At 39.7% G+C, this 20444-nt stretch overlaps 1 protein-coding gene across 5 annotated transcripts in view; it reads right to left on the bottom strand.

The window, feature by feature from the left end:
- FAM174A (family with sequence similarity 174 member A) overlaps positions 1–11269 on the bottom strand; it is a 42924-nt gene extending 31655 nt beyond the window's left edge. For 2 of the 5 annotated variants that reach the window (XM_074570614.1, XM_074570617.1), the window contains exons 1-2: positions 10882–11253; positions 3660–3794 (exon numbers count right to left, since the gene is read on the bottom strand). In XM_074570614.1, coding sequence (XP_074426715.1) covers positions 3660–3794; positions 10882–11168 — 422 coding nt within the window. In that variant the 5' untranslated portion in view covers positions 11169–11253. Of the gene's footprint in view, positions 1–3385; positions 3554–3659; positions 3795–10881 lie in introns of those variants that run through there. The other 3 variants (XR_012584963.1, XR_012584962.1, XM_074570616.1) reach the window with 3 other exon arrangements.
- Positions 11270–20444: the final 9175 nt, after the last annotated feature.

The raw sequence follows: 20444 nt of genomic DNA, 5'->3' as shown, positions 1-20444 counted from the left end.
GTTGCTCCAAGCCTAACTGTATATTGACGCTACCTTAAAAAATTCCAACCAATCATACCTCTGAATTACTGCAAGTGTCAGGACAAAGTGTAATGACATCTCCTGAGAATATCTGAGTATCATTATCATCAAGGTGTCTTCAGCGACTCTGTGATTACTTTTGAGCTATCTTGATACAATAGTAACATCTTCTACTTCATCATCTATATCTATTCTCTTCTGAAGATACTACTTCTGATCTGTTTAGTCAGGTTTCCTCAGCAAGATAACAGAAACATGTTGAAATTAAGTTTGGTTAGATTACTCAGTTACTCCAATACAATTACTTTTCTTGCAGTTTGACTGAGAGATTGACGTTATTATCTCTTCAAATTTTAGGACATTCTGGAGCCCCATAGGGCAGAAATAAAGGTATGCCTACACCACAAGTAGCATCACTCTATGTATTTACTCCAGACTATGACATGTTCAAACATTACATGCTACTTCTTTCTCCACCTTTTCTGGGCTCTTTGGACTTTGATCAAAACATCAGGTATAGCTTTTTCAGATGAAGCTGATGCTTTTAAAAATCAAGTACTACAGTGTGTGAGGAATTGTATCTATTAAAATAAATACTTGCTTTATCTTATGATAGCCACGCCATCAGCTAAATGAACCACCACTAATTATTCCAACTGTACCATATGTTATCCAAAGGACTACTTTTAAAATAGTCTGGATCAATAATCTACTTCCAAATACTTCCAAATTGTCTGGTATTGCTAAACTAAATGATGACTTGCTGCAGTACTTCAATTTAAAGAGGGGCTGAGTATCTGGAAATTAGGACAGGTAGTTTTTCTGGTGTGGGTTTTTGGTTTTTTTTTTTGTGTTGCTTTTTTGGGAGGTTTTTTGGTTTTTTTTGTTTGTTTGTTTTTCTCTAACTACAGCACTAATAATGGGATTTTTTTTGTATTTATCACAGTTAAGGGCAAGTGCAGTTCAAAGCCTGCTGTCTATAGTTATAAAGAGTTTGCTCTACTGCAAGTTAATTTCTTAATCATAAACCGAATTAATTTCAACCACAGAAAGCAGCAGTGGCAAAAACATTAATTTAGGACATACTTTCACAAAATCCATATTGGGACCAGAGGTAGGGCAATCCATAAGACAACCACTTCATTGAGCATGAGTTTCCAAGGTAAATTTTGAAGGGGAATGAATAGAATATGCTCTACTTGATTGAATAACTGTGATAGAAATATATAGGATCCTTGGTATGGCTGTAGCTAGATTTCAGAAGTTATCAGGTTTGACTCTTTAGATTGACAGGCAGCTGACAAGCATATACACATCCCAGCATCATTCTACCATGTTTGTGTGGCAAAAAGGGAAAAGTAAAATAAAAATAAGGACCTCAGTCTCAACCATCCTTCCTTTTCTTACTGTTTTCACTTTCATTTTGTGTTTATACATCCTGTCAGGGACAAGAATGAAACATCCAAGAATGAAATAACTGAAGCAGGTAAACCAGATAAGAAGTATCTATCTGCTTTACATACTTTGGTTACTCCATAAGACGCTGCAAGACTATGACTGTGAAATGGATTTTTAAAAGTACTATGCGTTTTAGATACTTCTACAATCAAATACTTGAATAAAAATTTTTTCTCCCTCAAATTGGAATGTTTAGAAACATACAGGGACAAAAAAAAAAATCATAAATCCGCCCTCTGAAACCTCTGATATTATTTTAGTGAACCTTCCCTCTAGGGTTTTCATTGCTACTATTTTAAGGTATGCAGAGAAATTTAAAGAACAGACAAAATCACTTTGACACTTTGAGGCAGTTTTGTAACTTCAGACTTGAAAAATACAACCTTGTTTATCTTAATATACAGCAAGCTTCAAGCTAGGAATTTCAGATTTATCTGAGAACGTTCATTAAATTTAGACAGCAACCTACTAAAGTAAGAGTAGGGTTAAGAGACGCATGCTATTGAAAAAGTTCAGTTTCTGAAAAGCTTAATAGAATCCCCCTGAAATTTCCAAAATAGGTAAATTGGAAGTTATTATAAGCAATCAAAAAAATTAGAACACTTATCTACATGCATAAGACACATATTTTGATATCACTTATTAACACAGCCTCCTCTGGTCTAGAAGACACAGTAGATATAACTATTTAACACATTAATAATATAGTCACTTTAGATAAAATACTGCTTTTGAGATATAATCAGATCCTTGAAGCTTAACAACAAATACAACCATGCTTAATCTGCAAATAAGGATACAAGAGTATGAAGTAACCTCTATAACATGAATACAACGATACTGCTGTTAATTCTATAATACTGTTTGTTAATGAGGACTAGCCGTATTATCTTGTTCATTCCTAGTAAAAAGGTTACTTGATACTCCTTTAAAAAAACACTTATGAGGAATATCACGTTAACTGGACATCAAATACCACAAAATCTAAGTATGCTGAGTTACAAGAGAAGTTAGAAGACCTAGGAAAGACATCAAGGGAATTCCTGGATATAATGTGGCAATTACCCATTACATAATAGTCATAATTTACACTGGAACAAGACTAGTAACATGGGATAACTCCTCTAATACAGAGGAGCGGTAAGTGGAAATACTCCAACCGGTTTCTTCTAATATATGGGGGGAGAGAAAAAGGAAACAGCGACTTTGACTTATGAAAAAAATTTAATCTGAAAGATTCCCTCTAAGGAGATAAAGTTAAAAAGACTGAACCTTTCACGTCAAGTTCCAGAACTTCATCCAACATTGTTTCCTGATAAACAGCAGAACATCTGACTCATTACTCTAATACTTTTGAGACATTATGTATTGCATTTGTTGAATTGCTTTGCTTGAGACTTACATTCAGTTTCACATTAAACAGTATTGAATCAATTACTATCTGTGGCTGGCAGAATTCATCATTTTATCTCTTCTGATACTTGACAGCAGTCCTCACTATGACAATTCTACCAAAAATTTTTACTACGTCTTTGCTTGTGCACTGTGATGGCATTATTCAGTAAGGAAATTTTTTTTAAGTTTGAATTGCATAAGTTTAACTTTGAATTGATCATAATGTTTAAGTGCAAGGTCAGTAAGGAAATATAACAAAATTTTCCTGTATCTACATAGTTTCCGAGAGTGACTTAAGAATATGAAACTTTCTATGTGGCAGTACCAAATCTAAAACTTGGTGCAGGATCATCAACTGCTGACCAATTTAGCAATGAGAAAGCAGAATGGAGCTTCTGAAAGCAGAACTCATAGGATCATAGGAGAGAATACACAGGAAAAAATGAGGAGCCTCCAAAATAAAAAAAATATTAAAAAAAAAAAAAGATAAGAGAAAGGAAAAGCTAGTTGTTGACTTTAACATAAGCTTCAATAATGACACTGTATTTGTAACAAAAATATCGTACCTTCCTCTCCTTTTCTCTGGAACTCACATGCTGAAGACAAACGGTGTTTATCTTCTTGCCCACTAAATTCTTGCCCATTTAAAATTCAAGTGATCTTGACATCCCTTCTCCAACTACATGCATATGAAACACAGTAGTGAGCTTTCTCAGTGAAACTGCTTATCATCCACACTCCTTCACTTCTATTGCTAGAAGTACATTTGGCTTCTATATACAAACCTTCGAGGATGATTGGCATCAAATAGTGTTGTATCGTCATCATCATCATCTTGTTCTAATGGAGTCAGCTCCATGTTTTCTATGTTTGTATCCAAAACTCCATATCTTCGGGTTTTTCTGTTTCGCCTTCTAAGCCTGAAATGTATTTTAAAACATTTAAGTTCCGTAAATACTTCTCTACTTTCTATTCCACAATGTAAAAAACCTATGCTTTAAAATACAGCTATATTGATACTTATCACAAAATTTTTAAAAAAAGCTTAGCATATGTAAAGTGTACACGCTTAGCTGTATGAAATTTAGAGGTCAGACAGTGTCAACAGTTTACATGAAATGATTAAGGCCAATAAGAATATACTCTGTGGTTTTGTACAGAATTACTGTAGTGAGTACAAAAAGCCTATACATGCACTTGGTAGCTAAATGCAAGAGCCAGGTGAAAATACATTAAAAAAGCATATTGCTATCAGATCCCACAATGAGAAAAAAAAATTGTCCTGCTACATATTCTTTATGTGTTTTATGCATCTCTACAGAACAGCAGATCAAATCAGAGAGAATCTCAACAAAGCTATAGCAAAGATGTAACACAAGTCATGGGTGGCATCAAAACTTATTATTATTTGTGAAGTCTTTTGTAGCTATCCAGTTAAAAACATTGTTTGTGATTACGCTTTGGAGTAAGAGAGAACTTGTAGAGTCAATGTCTTGTATGCTTCACAAAACGCGGAAGGAAGAGGCAGTGATTCACATTTCAGGATTAAGGCACAGTTCTTATCGCAGATGAACAGACCGCATCTGCTTTTATCACTTCCCACGGCTCCTCTGCGTGGGCCTGGGTCCCATGTAAGCCCCACGCACACTGAACTGTTCCGTTTGGCTCTGCAGAACTACTCCTATACGCATCGAATATGCCTTGCTCAAGTCTTTGAGGATGGGGAACTCAGATCACTAGCCACTCAGAAAACACGATGCAAAGGCATCTGTTTACAAAATGCTGACAGTCCCTTTCAGCTACTGTATACTAGCAAACAGCAGCTACATGAAAGCTATTGCACTTAAAAAAAAAAAAAAAAAGAATCATTTAGTGCTAAACTCAAAGGTGATAGAGGTCCTTCCTTTAGAAACTCCAGAACTGACACAACCCAAGCTAGGTGCCTACGAAGGGTGTTTACAACACTCAGGAACTTCTGATATTCTGAATACTGGATATTTCAGATCTAATAAGATAACCTATGTATAACGTATTATGCTACTACATATAATATACACTACTACTATTATACTGTGCATTACACCTCTCTGCCCCAGACTGAGGCACCACTTCAACCACCTTGTAAGAGAGAGCAAATACAATGTTGAGACTCTCAGCTTCAGATTGTCCTGAACTCTGGTGTGCTTAAATAATTTTTTTAAAATATGCTTCTTGGAAAATCATTCACCTTTTCACACCAGGGCAACTTTGAAAGAACACACAGCAGCATCCAGTCTTGGTTTAGACTACACTGCAGCGAATCAGACCTCCCTTTGGAACTGAGAAGCAAATATAACCTTGTTAGGATGAATAAAACACAGACCCTTCTTCAAAGTGCTCCAGCTTCTGATATTATAAAAAAGAAATAATCAGGATGATCATTTCCTTCACCCTCAACTATGATTTGAAGCAGCAGCAACTGTTATGCCAGGCACGTGGGTGCTTTAGCACAACTTGAAGTACCTAACTTTACTGTTTAAAGCTAATAACAAAGACACTTATTTCACCTCTTGTTTCAAGACAAACTTCCTTCATTTCATCTGGCCTTTAGTCCTCATCATAGAACGAAGCTGCATACTTCAAAGCACCAACTAGAAGAAAATTCTAAACCTTTAAGATGATAGTGTGATGAAAAATATATTTTTTTTATATATATAATTTTATTTTTTTATATATATGTAGTTTCATAAATACTGTCTTTTCTTTTGTTTTTATTAAAGTAGAAGCTAAGCAATTGGCACTAGGATAAGCACTCAGATATTCTAACAGACTAGAAATTATTTTAAACACAAATAAAATAGGAAAGGAAGGACAGTCAGTTCATGCTATTTTTATAGTCAATATTTCTGTCACTCTCACTATACACTCTACTTATTATATTTAGTGGTGTAAAAAGGAAAGTGAGTCAAGAATAACCTAAGACGGTCATAGCAAATGTCCAGATTGCACATAATGCAAAAAAATCTTATCACAAGGCTGCCACAAATTTCTAGGTTCAAACGAATGTTGCTGAAAAACGGATAAAAGAATTACTTGTGACACAAAAACCTTCTCTATATACAGATTAGCCAAAAGACTAAAGCTAAAACAATACTGGAGACACTTATGGAACATGCATATATAGTCATAACTATGACACTAGAACAGTGTCATAAGTGTTACCAAAAACTAAACTTAGAGAATTTTACCCTGTGACTGTTAGTAAGAAAACCTAGGAAAAAATCCCAATTTCATTAAAGTCAGTAGCGCTCTCTATGCCTCTCACAAACTTAACAGGGATAATTTTTATCATTGTAGTTATTATGGATACCTTGGGGGTCTAATAAGATAAAGTTATGAAAATGGATTTAAAAGTACATAAAAAGTTAATGTTATACTCCGACATGCTCAGTCCCACTCCTTCCTTGAATACAGCTAACAGCAGTACAGGAATCCACAAGAAAATATGAACTGATATTATCTGACTAACATCAGAGATGTCATAGATAATAGACTGTTAAAACAAGAGGAGACCTACACAAAAGAAACAAAGAAATGTTGGTTGAAAAAAAGAAAAGGCAAGAAGCATGTTAAGAAAATGAGAACTGCAGCAAAACAACAGATCAAATTTAAAGAACACCCAGTGCCTAAAGAAACATAAAACTGCAAGGGACTTGGAAGGGTGGGAAGAGTTAAAAAACCCCAGAGAGTAAGGGGAAAAACAGACACTACATAACATGTGACCTCCTTTTCCAGGAGATACAACTTCAAAACTGACCACTGATAGAAAACTCAAAATCTCAGTCTTCTCAGGTAGTTAAATGTTAGCTTAGATCCTAGAACTTCCTTGTACAAAAGAGGTATTCTCAATTACATATCCGTAAGTTTTTTGAATGCTCACCTGATCTATCAAATACAAACCTCTTCTGAACACATCTGCACCAAACAGTGACAGAAGAATCATTACTAAGCAAAAAGTAACAGAGCAAGGTACCTTTCCATTAAAGGATTTTGTGTGCAAGCAAGACCTCCAGTCCAAGGGACTCTAGAAAAAGACTAAGGTTTCACTACAATGAAAACTTTTTTCACCAATGGGATTGGAGAAAACCAAAAAACAGTAACAGCATCAACAAAAAACAATAATAATACTATCCTACTGTGAGAGTGGTAAAACACAGGAACACGATGCCCAGAGAGGCTGCAGAATCTGCATCATTACAGATATTAAAACCTCAACTGGATAAGAGGTGAGCAACCTGCTGTGGGTGACCCTGCTGAGAGCAGGAAATTGAGCAAGATAATTTCCAGAGCTGCCTGCCAGCCTCTGCCACACTGTGACTGTCAGTTTCAATTGTCACAGCTCTTGACAATACCTCCCAAAATAAGCTTCTTAGTGTAGCAGGAGAAGGAGAGGTGCAAGCAGCCCAACCTTTATAATCAGAGGGTTAAAACAAGTCCCCACCTAAAAGTAGAAATGAAATTAAGATTATTTTTTTTCCTGACAAAGAAATTACACCATCAGCAGTATCATTTGAGAAGGCTGATGGGAGATTGCTATAGTTTATGTAACCATTCCCAACCAAAATTCACCTCCTGTGTGAAGACAAGTTAAGAGTTAGCCACATTAGCAAAGTTCTATCAGCTTGCACAAGATTTCCTAGAAAACATATTTTCAGGGCACCATTTTCAAAGAAAGTCCCATGACTCTGAAAACAGAAAAGTCATACTTTTATCAGAATGTATAGACTTGATAAAGGAAGACATTGCTACCTTCCTGAGTCAAGCAAAACTTTGGCTAAAGGTATCTCAGCAGAGAATAGCCACATTTCCCAGGTACTCTTTACCAGAACTTGAAAAATGTTATTTTTGATTTTAAAATTACAGATCTTTCCTGTGAATAAATAAAGCTGAAGAGTGTGTATATATTAAGCTAGACTAGACTAGAATATTTCAGTTGGAAGGGACCTACAAAAACCATCCAGTCCAACTGCCTGACCACTTCAGGGCTGAACAAAAGTTACAGCATATCATTAAGGCCATTGTCCAAATGCCTCTTAAACACTGACAGACTTGGGGCATCAACCACCTCTTTAGGAAGGCGGTTCCCATGTCTGAGCACCCTCTCGGTAAAGAAATGCTTCTTAATGTCCAGTCTAAACCTCCCCTGGCGCAGCTTTGAGCCATTCCCACACATCCTATCACTGGATGCTGGGCAGAAGAGATCAGCACCTCCCTCTCCACTTCCCCTCCTCAGGGAGCTGTGGAGAGCAATGAGGTGACCACTTAAGCTCCTTTTCTCAAAGCTAGACAAACCCACTCCTCACAGCACATGCCTTCCAGCCCTTCCACCAGCTCTGCGGCCCTACTCAGGATGCATTAGAGTACCTTAGCATTGTTTTTAAATTGTGGAGCTCCCAACTGCACACAGTATGCCAGGTGAGGCTGCACCAACGCTGAATACATCAGGACAATCACCCCTTTTGTCCAGCTGGTCATACCATGTTTGATGCACCCCAGGATGGGGTTTGCTCTCCTGGCTGCCAGGGCACACTGACGACTCCTATTGAGCCTGCTGCCAACCAGCACCCCCAGATTCCCTTTCTGCAGGGCTGCTCTCCAGCCACTCCTCTCCCAATTCTACTTGTGCCTGGCATTAATATGTCCTAGGTGCAGAATCCAGCATTTGAACTTATTAAATTTCATCCCATTAATCACTTCTGATTGCTCCAATCTATCTAGATCCCTCTACAAGGCCTCTTATCCCTCAAGAGAATCAACACCACCTCTCAGATTTGTACCATCAGCAAACATACTAATGGTACATTCAAGTCTTGCCTCCGGATCACTGATAAAAATATGAACAGAACTGGCACTAGAACTAAGCCCTGACAAACAGCACTGGTGACTGGCCATCAGACAGATGTAGCCCCATTCACTACAACCCTTTGAGCTGTTCAAGCCGTTCATCACCCAGAGCACCACGTACCTGCTCATCTCACAGCTGGACAACTTGTCCAGAAGGATGCTGTGAGGGACACTATCAAAAGCCTTACTAAAATCCAGAAAAGCTACATCCACTACTTTCCTCACTAGGTCGGTCACCTTGTTGAAAGTTTCTAAAATTTTTCAAAAGGAAACTAGGAGGTTTGTACCTAAATCTTAAATTTTTTTATACAACCCCTGCCAAAAATATTTCAGCCACAAGTTAAAATTTAAAAGCATGTTCTTCATCTATTCCAAACTTCAGAAGCAAGATGCAGCAGAAAGATGCAGAAGAATTACAAAAGAATAACATGAGGTTTGACCTTCCTGTTTACAATAGCGCCTAGAATACAGCGCTTCAGGTTCAAATGCGGAACAGCAACATTACACAGAATCACAGAATGATGGGGTCCCAGAGGAAGGGAGAAGCCTTGTTCTGGGAGATCTCATTACACAGCATAAAGCTGCAAAAATGCCCACAATATTTTAAAATCTTTTCAATTTTTCAAAGATTAAAAATCTTTTCAATAATCTTAAATTACAGAGAATCACAGAATGGTAGGGGTTGAAGGGCACCTCTGGAGATCACCTAGTCCAAGCCCCCTGCCAGAGCAGGGTCACCTAGAGCAGGTTGCACAGGAACGCGTCCAGGCGCGTTTTGAATGTCTCCAGGGATGGAGACTCCACCACCTCTCTGGGCAGCCTCTTCCAGTGCTCTGCCACCCTCAAAGTAAAGAAGTTCCTTCTCACATTGAGATGGAACTTCCTATGTCCAAGTTTGTGCCCATTACCTCTTGTCCTGTCACTGGGCACCACTGAAAAGAGCCTGGCCCCATCCTCCTGACACCCACCCTTTAAGAATTTATAGGCATTGATAAGATCCCTCCTCAGTCTTCTTTTTTCCAGACTGAAAAGACCCAAATCGCTCAGCCTTTCTTCATAAGAGAGGTGTTCCAGTCCCCTAATCATCTTGGTAGCCCTTTGCTGCACCCTCTCCAGCAGTTCCCTGTCCTTCTTGAACCGGGGAGCCCAGAACTGGACACAGTTCTATTTCATTATATATTTCTATAACAAGCCAAAACATAGAATATAAAATAATTGCCACTTATCCAGAAAATAATGGTAGTAGATGAGAATTTCCTTCTCCAGCTCCTGCAATGAGAGACTTTTATTTATTTATTTGGCCTTTCCACGTACTACTGAGAACTCCAAATCCAAAAGGCTCCTGTTAGGAGGAACAGGAACACTGAGAAATGCTCTTGTCCATTTTCACTTGCTTAAAAGATTATGCCATTTCCTTTAAGATATAGTATCATCGAGATATGCATGCCAATGAAAATAAGATTGAATGCTGCTCAAGAGTGATCTGTAAGAGCTATGGAGCAATCAGGATATCCTAGCTCACTTGGACTGCAGGTCTCATTAACTGCCCCACACACACCACCGTCTTTCAACCACCTTTCTGGAATAAACGTTGAAGGTACTTCACACTAACCACCAATATATCCAACTACAATGAAAAGTACATAGAGACCTTGCTGTGTAATGAATGTGCTTCATGCATAATCACACATTTGGGCCTTGCCCAGAAAGAGTTCCCAGTTTAGGTATGAGAGGGAGCAAGTAAAACTGCACAGACAACAAAACGCAGAGACAAACACTGTAATTCACCACAAAAGCACAAAGAGTTATGCAGTCAGTCGAACGCAGAAAAGAAATATGTTTACTGACAAAGAGATGGAGATGGTCAAATTCGGTAGCTCAGCGAGACAGAAGTTTGCAAGCAGAACAGCAGCAACCCACAGAATGTACAAAATTAAGTTCAGGTGGAGCGAGGGACGTCAGCGGTGACAAGTCCACCTGAAGGAAACAGGAGAGGGCCGGAATACCCCGCCGAGACGTATCGCACCCAGGAACCGAGGGGACCCCGACAGCCACCTCAACCGGCCGGCCCCGGCCCCGGCCCCCCGCCCGCCTGCCTCCATCCGGCGCGTCCCCCGCCCTCACCGCACGGTCCGGATCACGAAGTAGACGATGAGGGCGGCGCTGGCCAGCACCAGCACGGACAGGGCGCGCTGGGTCATGGGCTGGCCCTGCTCGGGCGGCGCCGACACCTCAGACAGGCGGCTGCTGCTGCTGCTTCGTGTGGCAGCCCCGCCGGCCACCTCCGTGGGGTGCGGGAAGGCTGTGGCGGCACCCGGGGGGGGACGGGCCGCCGCCGTGGCCTCCCCGCAACGGGCGGCCAGCAGCAGCCCCGCCAGGAGCCAGGGCAGCAGCGGCGGCGGCGTCCACATCTCACCCTCTCCCCCTGCCGCCCGCCGCGGCCTAAGCGCGGCCGGCCCCTGCCGCCGTCTGGCCGCCGGAACCGGAAGCGCGATTTCTCGTCGCCCGCCGCTGCCATGGAAGCGCCGGCGGCTCGGCCCGCCCCGCTGCCGGCTGCCGGCCCGCCCGGCGCAGGGCGGGGCGCGGGGGGAGGCGGAGGGTGGGAGTGGGCGCGGATTCCTTACGGACGCCCGGGACCTCGCCGGCAGCGCTTGGGCTGCCGCGCCCCGCGGGGGCTTGCATGGACCAGGGCTGCGTGGGGTGGGGTGGCAGCCCCTACGGCCGCCGGCTCTGCCTCCCGCCCGGTGGCCGGTGCTCTGGCTTTCAGAGCTTGGGGGTGGCTTCAGTAGGCCAAGCCGGTGTGGGATGTGGGTTTTCTCGGTCGTTATGGCGGGATGTGGAGGGTCCGGTGGTGCGGGACCGGCTCTGTGGTCTGCTCGGCTTTGCCTCTATGTGAAATGGAAGATATGGGAGGATAAGCAAAAGGAGGATTTGGAAGACATTTGGGCCTGAAGGCTGGGACTGCAGTGTTTGCTTCACTTGAGGTGGAATGGAGGAAAGCTCAGGAAAGTTGGTTGGGTCATGGTGGACCACAACCAAAGGCGGTGGAGCAGTCGGTGTTTGGAAGCTAGTGGACATTCATGAACCTTGGAGGCAGGACCGTGAACTTAGATTAACACTTTGTACAGAGTGAATCGCCCATATTGCTTATCATGCTTGTGTCACATGCATTCCTTAAGTAAATGCTGTTCTGGTAGGATAATCCTGTAATTGTTAGAGTCCATTATGAAATTATTTTCTTTGGCTCCTTTTTTTGTGAACAGTAAACTACAGCAAGGCTTTCAGGGGTCAGATGTGCATATAGAAAAAGAGGAAATCCACATGGGCAGTGAGCCCTTTTTCATTTGTCACAGTGTAGAAGGAAATGACAGAGTAGCAAAGAAGACTTGTGGAGCAATATTTCTGCAGTTGAAACAACATGGGTAACAACCAGATTCTGTGTACGAGCAGACTTGTTTTGATATCCCAGAGGCCCTAAACTTTTCAGTTTATCAGTCATATTTGATCATGAAAAATCACATATAGATAATTTCAACAGTTAATAAACTGTTAAGCTGTTAGTTAGCTGGGAATACAAATTGAAGGTCTTCTGTCACGCAAACAATGAGACAGCGTTTGGGAAGGGTGAAACTCAAATAGCATGTGTGCCATTTAGCTGTCATCTCTATGTCTTCCCCTTGAAAAGTCATGGTGCTTTTTATGTGAATATTGTTTGAGATGCTTTGAACAACAGTTTTGCTGAAGGGAGCGTGTGGGTAAACTTTATTGACAGCTTTTTCCATGGTTTATAACTTTCATAGAGCTTGACTGATTCAGGTCCCCCCACCCCCAGTATCAGGCTGCTTCTTCCCCATGAATTCCCTTGAGGTGTATTTCTTCCTGACAAGGCCAAGCAACTGCCTTCCAGCGCAGTTAGGGAAGTGTTACATTAAAAACTCGAGGAATACTTTTTAGGTCAGTCATTGATGTTAAACTGTCCTAAAGAAATGGCAATGATGCATGGGCTGTGTAAGATGTAACACTGCTGGGATACTTGCTCCCTCAGGGGCAACATATTGCATGGCAAACTGTATGTCAGAAAAGGGGGATTGTCTCGGTCAGTGAGGACTATGGCATCACGTAATACTCTCATTTTTCAGTGTCCCTGTTTGCAAAACTACCCTCCTTAAAAACCGAGGGTTCTGGTGCTGTATGGCCAGGGAAAGTTGTGTTTTGAAGTTTTTTTCCAAAATGAGAAGCTAGTGCTCTTATTTCAGCGAGGCAAGGTAGTCTGAATTTTCAGAGTAGAAAACAAAAGTACAGCAATTTGTGTTCTTTATTTTGAAACAAAAACAATTATTGAAGTCTTTGTAATCTTTGGGGTTTTTTAAATAATTTAAATGCATAAATTTGTTTAGTATTCAAGTCAGGTATAAATAAACTTCAAGTTTGTATGCAAAAATTTGCTTTGAGAGAGCTATAAGACAATTCTTCAATGAAATGTCACATAACTTTTGACCTGCATGTGGAAATTGATTTGACAGTCTTGTTGAAGTTTTTTTTAAGTGTACCTGCCTGTTAGTAATTGTTGTCAGGTTTATTGCTTAAAGCCAAAGGCTAGAAAGAGAATTAAAAACAAATGGTGACATTCTGTGATCATCCTGGTATACAGCAGCTTTTGAAAGAAGCATCTTAGAGTTATATTCCCCCATTCAGTGTGTAAATTGTAGAACTTTTCTCACTTATGAAAGAACTAAAGAACTTTCATATCGTAAACCCAAAAGGTGAAAGAACTTGAATGCCAGTGAAAGACCTTGAGACTGCTAAATTGTCCATTAAAATTAATGTAGCTTACTTGACTTTTACCTTTGAGAAAAACAAAATTGGCCAATTTTTTTGAGTTCTTTAAAATAGGCCTTGTAGATGAAATGAAAGCGTAGAGAAATTACTTTGCAAGATTATGTGAGTGTCAAGGATGTCTGGGAAGGGGCCTTTTCATCAGGCAATGAAATGGTAATTCAGAGAAAGGCACTTAGGAGCTCTGTATATTCTTTCTTTTTTTCATTTTGCTAGTTCAAGTAAAATGTCATTTTGTGCTTCCTAATACTTGTAACGACAAAGGGCACAGCACAAAACACATCTATTTCCTTTTCCCTTGGCCCTGTCAGTCTGTCAGTGTCATCCTTTATGAAGTCCTTGTGGAACGACTGGAGAAATGAAGAAAACAGAAGTGACCATGCTTCTCTGCTCCAATAGGAGGCTACCCAGGTGCAAGCTGTCCTCTGCCCCTATATAAGCCTTGGGCCCTGAATAGCACTATCCAGTTCTACAGGTCTCCAAACCACATTCAAATCACTATTATTTCTGCTGTCTGGGGACAGCATTGTCCAAATTATATATATACTTGCCTTTGCATAGATCAGAAATCTTTTTGAGCAATCAGTTAAAAAAAGCCCAGAGGTTGATCTGTCCCTTTTCTTTTAATGACTCGTCCCCCAGTGATATGCAAACTAAGTAACTGCAAACTCTGGCAAGGGATTGTGGAAGAATATACTCAGCAAAGGATTTACTGATCCATTTTGTAAAAACACAAACATATAACTTTTCTAAAAAAAAAAAAAGAGATACATTTTACATTTATGTATGATCAGCTGGAGATTGGCCCCTGACTGCTTTTCAGAATGCAGCTGAGTGCCTCTAGGTAGGTGCCTTTAACAGTTGGGCTATTTAGGTCCACATAATTGTTATTTTAAATGTCTTCATTGGCTCTGGACCAAACTAATTAAGCTATTGTATTTAGATAAAACTTTGTGGAAAAGACAGTATGATTTCCTGGATGTAAGAGTGGTATCTGGAATCTGAAGGTAAGGAATCTTTACAAAGTTTGAGAAAATACTGTCTAAAAACAGGTTTTGAATGGTATTCGGGTGGTGCACACAGACGTACCCCAGAGGAGACGTGGAACGGCTCTTCCTGTATGTGTGTGATTAGAAAGCCAGAGACTACTCTGCCTGGTACCATTGAGGTAAAACGATTCTATGGTGTTCTTGTCATGGTATTCCCACACAAAATGCTTATTGTAATTAAAATAACTGTTTGGGTTTCTGGGTAAGTTTTTGACCAAATGCCTTGAGTGGACTGAGGAATCTCACTGTGTGTAGTATTATATTTTTTTGTTTCTTTAGTACCTTTTGTCCTTGTACAAAAGGCTCTGGTAGTGCCAGGATCAATTTCTTGTGCTCAAGAACATGAAGTAAGCAAAAGGACAAAAGAATGCTGCAAAGAAAAATATCTGTCTTATGCTCTTTATTGTAAATGATGAATATATACTTAAGAATATATCACATAAGTTTAAATTATTTTTTGGAATAAAATGTTTGGGGTGATATTTGCTAATAAATCACAGCATTTTATGCACTCTGTATTTTGCTTTCTTGTTGTAAGCGTGAGAATAATAACTGTTGGCAATAAATGTTGCTCTTTTATTGTGCTTTTGTGAAATTGGGTTGCCAGATACAGTCTGCTTTTAGTATAATGGCAGATTGCTGAAGGTAGACAAGCTACTTTAATTTGTTTCAAGGAAGAAGTTGTTTTATATACAACTATAAAAAATCCAGTAGTTTATAGCAACAGTAAATTGGCTTAAGGATTTTAAAATGAGTTCTTATTACTGGTCTGAACAAATGTTTCTTTGTGAAGTTTTCGTCTACATCAGTGTCTTCTAGTATTCCAGTGATCAGTATTTTTTTTTTTTTCATTACTCTCGCATTTATCTATCTTTAGATCCAACAGCTTCCAGCAGAACCTAGGTTGTTTGCCTACAGATGAAAGCCAGAAGGGGTCATGATTTGTATCATGTGTCATGTAGTCCAGTCCCTTCCTGGAAGCACTGAATATTCTCTAAAAGGATGAGTGGCCTGTGGCTGTTTCCTGATGCTGAAAGCACGTAGGATGTCTGCTGTTGAAAAAGAGGTTGGGGCTTCAAATAAACAGTATTGCTTCCGGCTTTAATTACTTCTTAAAAATCTAATGTATCCGTTATATTTATGACTGTCTCTTTAGATGCCAGAAATGTATTAATAATTTCCACATGCATGAATACTGTCTTGGCTTGCATGATTATTTACATTTTAAAGTTACATGTTGACCTGTTTCTGAAACTTTTGTGTTTTGCTTGCTTACATTCTTCCTTGCAAAAGCATCAAGAATCCAATATGTTGCCTCAGTGGAGAAATGTACTGATTAGGGCTTCAATGCACTCCCAAAAGATGATTTTCAAGAACTGGAAAAAGGAAAAAGCAAACCAAAAATAAAATCTCTGAATTTTTTCTTGCGTTGTAAACATCGCCAAAGAAGGCTTGTTTTAGAAACAATAAAAATACAACAGTTAAATAATGCAGTTGCAGAAATCCATTTTATTTCCTCTGTCAGGCTGTGAAATGATACCATGGTTTTCTGCTTAGAACTGCTCGGACTGTTCACAAAGTGTGAATTAAATCTCAAATGTTTAGATTGTCAGTGTTAGGCACGTACCTTATTTACATTAAAACTCGTAAAATTAGGCACAACTGTGCTTTGAAGATGCACAACGTAGGGTTCATTATCAAATTTTTCTGTAATCCTGGAACAGATGGTGGTGTTAAAAGAGTAGTTGGTTGTCCTGGTTTGAGGTATAATAGAACCAATTTTCTGTTCAGTAATTTTACCTTTTAGCTAAGCCTCTTCTAATTCTCTGAAAGTAACGGCATATTGTGCAGAAACTGTTCGTTCTCAGAGTGATAAGACATCGGTTTAATACTTAACATTTTCAACATAAAAGTGAGTTAGAAATGTTTTCAAATACAGCCTACACACATCAATTGGGGTGTCAAAAAGCGCAGCTTTACAACTGGACTTTAAGAAATGTTTTTTATCTTTCCTTAGTTTGTGTCATCAAAGACATGCGGAGTGAAAGTGGGAAATGAAGAGCAGACCAGATGGGGTAATAGTTGAATTTTATTTAAAGAAAATATGGAGAACACTTGTCTGTTTATAACACTTATTATTGTTTAAATATATGGAGGTGTTACCTGTCAACAGCGAAATACAATACAGACAGAAAAAGAATTTTTAATCAGTAACCTTTTGTTGAGAAACAAAAGTTTAGCAAAAGTGTCAAGTGTGTCATATCCAAGTAAGATGCAGCCAGAAAATAGAGCCCTAAAGAGGGCAGAAAATTTCATAATAGGGCCTGTCTAGACAGTACACCGAGACTCAGATGTACTGTAAATCAGGGGTTTTACGGAGGTAAACCAGCAAGAATGTCTTGCACCTTTACATGGTGTTCTTTCACTAGATGATCATATTACAGCAGAAAAGAGAAGCTATAGTTGCCATAACTAATACCTACCAAAAAATCAGTCTTAAATTGTGGGATTATGTGCTGTAATACTATACTAATTTGTTATGGGAAGTAATTTGTTATGGTGAGTTTCCTTTTATATGTCGGCCCTTTTTATCGTTAACAGCTTTTCCAATATGAAAGTTTCAAGAGTGGCTTTGGGGAATTTTCTCACCCTCTTTTATATACAGGTTCCTTACAGAAAAATTTAAAGTGAGGCTGATGACAGATGACATTGCTAAATTAGGTTCTTAGAGTCGTAACACCCATCTTTTCCACCTTAAGTAGATTAGCAGAGTACTTACAAAAAGGGGAAAAAGAAGAGCACATTCAAAATATGCTCTCTTATGTACAATTTTATTCCAAAAAAGTGCCTCACAGAAAGGTTGAAAATACCTTCAAAACTGCAATGTCTTTGTAATCTTTTGACGTTGAGGGAAAATACTGGTCCGTGATAGAAAATAAAGCTTGCAACCTTTTAACAGTTATACGCCACATTTAAATGAATAATGTAATGCCTAATTCTTATTATGTAAGAGATTGTTGTATCAGAAGAGATACAGCAGGAAAGTGAGAGAATGTCTTACATGAGTTTTCTCTGTGGATGGAGGCAATGAAAAAGTATATTGACTATAAGTGGGCCTATAGCAGAATTGTTTTTCAGACCATACTTCACACTGAGTCAGAGTTTCCATTTTGCATCCTTCTTTTGTCAGATGAATGTCTGCCTCTGAGAAACTTGTGACTGTTTAGGTATATTATTGATGATACAATTTTCAAAATATAATTTTGAAGGATAATTAGAAGTTTGTATTTCTTAATGAACTCTTTGACTAACAAAAAAAAAGGAAAAAAATAGCATCCTAAAAAATAATTTAGTCCTGCAGTGAGCAGGAACCTACTAGAAGCTGACACAATGCACCATCAATACTTGCCAATATACAGACTTGAAAAGTCTTTTTTGGGTTGGCGTGAGAGGAAATCCCCACTGCTGTTGCCTCTTTTGCCTGCAGGAAAGCTGAGTAGATGGTGATGATGCTTATGTCTTTGGTCCTCTTTCTCCACCTCCATGCATTGTTCTCTCTTCCGTCCTCAATGCGGTGTGCATATTGCATACCTGGTTTATCAGCTCTGCCTTTTCCCTTCTCTTATTGCCTCAGAGGGCTGGGAGCAGGTTCCTTGTGCCTGTATCTGACAGAGAAGCCACAGAGGTGAAATAAACCAGCTTGCAAACTCTGAGAGGCTCTGAAGAGGAAGGCGCTGGTGGTAGTACAGGTGGCATTGGTAAAGAAGGGACCTCCAAAGAGCAGAGCTACCTCCTGTATGTCCTTATCCCAGGTGCCTGACTGCCATCCTGGGCATGCAGAGCCAAGTCACCACTGAGGGACAAAGGGGTGCAGAAGGGTAAGAAAGAAGAGCCTTGAGAGTACAGACTTGCCTGGGTGCTGTGAGGCCTGTTGTGACAAGGTCTGTATGAGTCATGTTTCCTCCTCACAAGCCTGGTAACTGCTGTCAGGCAGCAATGACCTGCCACCTCTGCAGTTCAGCTTGTTGAGAAAACTGGAGCAAAGTCTTAGAGGAAAAGCTGTTAAAGCTAGCCCACAATCAGCTCTAAAGAAATTTAGATTGGTGTTTTATTTTAAGTTATAAAGGTAGCACTTGCCTTTTTGGGTGCTTTAATAGCATTAACACTCATTTTTCCCGAAATTATTATTTTTTTTACTGGACCAGATCAGTGTAACTTAAGAAAGAAATCCCATGTGAGTGAAATTCAGGCCAGATGAAAAAAAGAAGTCCTCCTGAGTAGCTCACCTCAGTGGCCAGCATTATCTTAGTGAGACATTTCTCCTTGCTTCTCCGGCAAAGGACTGTCCATAATGTTCCTGAATATTTAATGTCTCCCAAATGTATCATGAAGCTTATATTCTATGAAAGCATGAGGCAATGACTGTAATGGAAGATAAAATAAAAAATAGATATTCAAGGATACAGCTATCAATCTTCATTTCTTCTGGCTTGACTCCTTTTTCCTAACTGCTGTCACAGAAGTTTTTTATGTATAGAGGGCACCCATCGGCACTAATAAATGTATACAATCAAAATGAAATCCCTAAGGAAATCCCATCAAACCTTCTTTTCCAACCTTCAGTTCCTCTCTTCCTCTATCTTCCCGCTCCTGCCCTTAAAACCTCTCCCTTATGCTGAGGAGCAGAGTGCAAGTTTACTTTATCAATGGAACAGGCTACAGGAGCTGTTAACTGTGTCGAGGCAATGGCTCCCTTAATTGCTGGTAGCACAGAGGTGGTTTTCTTGACTCAAGCCAAGCAGGATCACAGGATGTGCTGTGATAACTGCACTGAAACCATGGACCGGAGAGCGCTTCATCTTCACAGGGAAGGGGAAGGACTACCAACTAGAGCAAGGCACAGGAAGGGCATCCTCTTCTAGAGGGAGTCTAAGTGACTAAGGAAACGTAGGGTAGGACTAGAGGTCTAGGATTTAGGGAAAACTCTTAGTAGGGCAGGGATGAGGATGGCTTTTCTAGATCTTACAGTGCAAGGGTGGTGGAGGTTAGGTAGTATGGACTTCTGCAGCTAAAGGCTGAGGGCTGCAGTGTATTGATTTATGGTAGGTCATTCATTGTATGTATGATTCGTATGCATATGGGAAAGGAAGGAAATTTTGAACTGTATCTCTGACCTCCAAAGTTTGCTGCCTCTGTGTGGGACTGTTCTCCATTTAAATTTAGAGCAATATCCGATTTCCAGTAGGTAAGTTAAATACAAAGTCTGTAGTTTTCTTGCAGACTAATTTTTTCTAAAGCTGTTAATGTTTTGTAACCAGAGTTCCTTGTTTGGTATTTTCTGCTTTTCAGAAGCATTCAATAAATGTATTAGAAAAGACAAAAGCCTTAATAAGTCCCTTAACACATTTCAACTAGTTCCATGCCTCTCTGGCAGTCTGTCCAATCGTTGTAATTTTCTGTGTTGTGACCATTTTTTTCTGTACAATTAGAAAAACACTTTTGTACAAATTAACATGAGCCACAATTTTCAAGAGAATTTCTTCAGATTGAAAACATGCAGTTTCTAGCTTCTAGTACACAGCTATTATGCCATAAAGTTAAATCCAAACTAATTACTAGTACATGCACAGGTTCAGCTTCCCAGAATTTTAAGCTTGAATTCCAGAAATCCAGTTTTGGAAACAAATTTCTCAATCACCAGCCTCCAGATTCAATAAGACTTTTGATGACCTATTGCCTTAGAAAATCTGATATAACAGTTCATGAGTGAGCTAGCATCTGTTAATCCCTTTCATTTAAAAC

This window comes from Larus michahellis, chromosome Z, assembly GCF_964199755.1.
Source record: "Larus michahellis chromosome Z, bLarMic1.1, whole genome shotgun sequence".
NCBI lineage: Eukaryota > Metazoa > Chordata > Aves > Charadriiformes > Laridae > Larus > Larus michahellis.
This window is presented reverse-complemented; position numbering and strand designations above follow the sequence as displayed.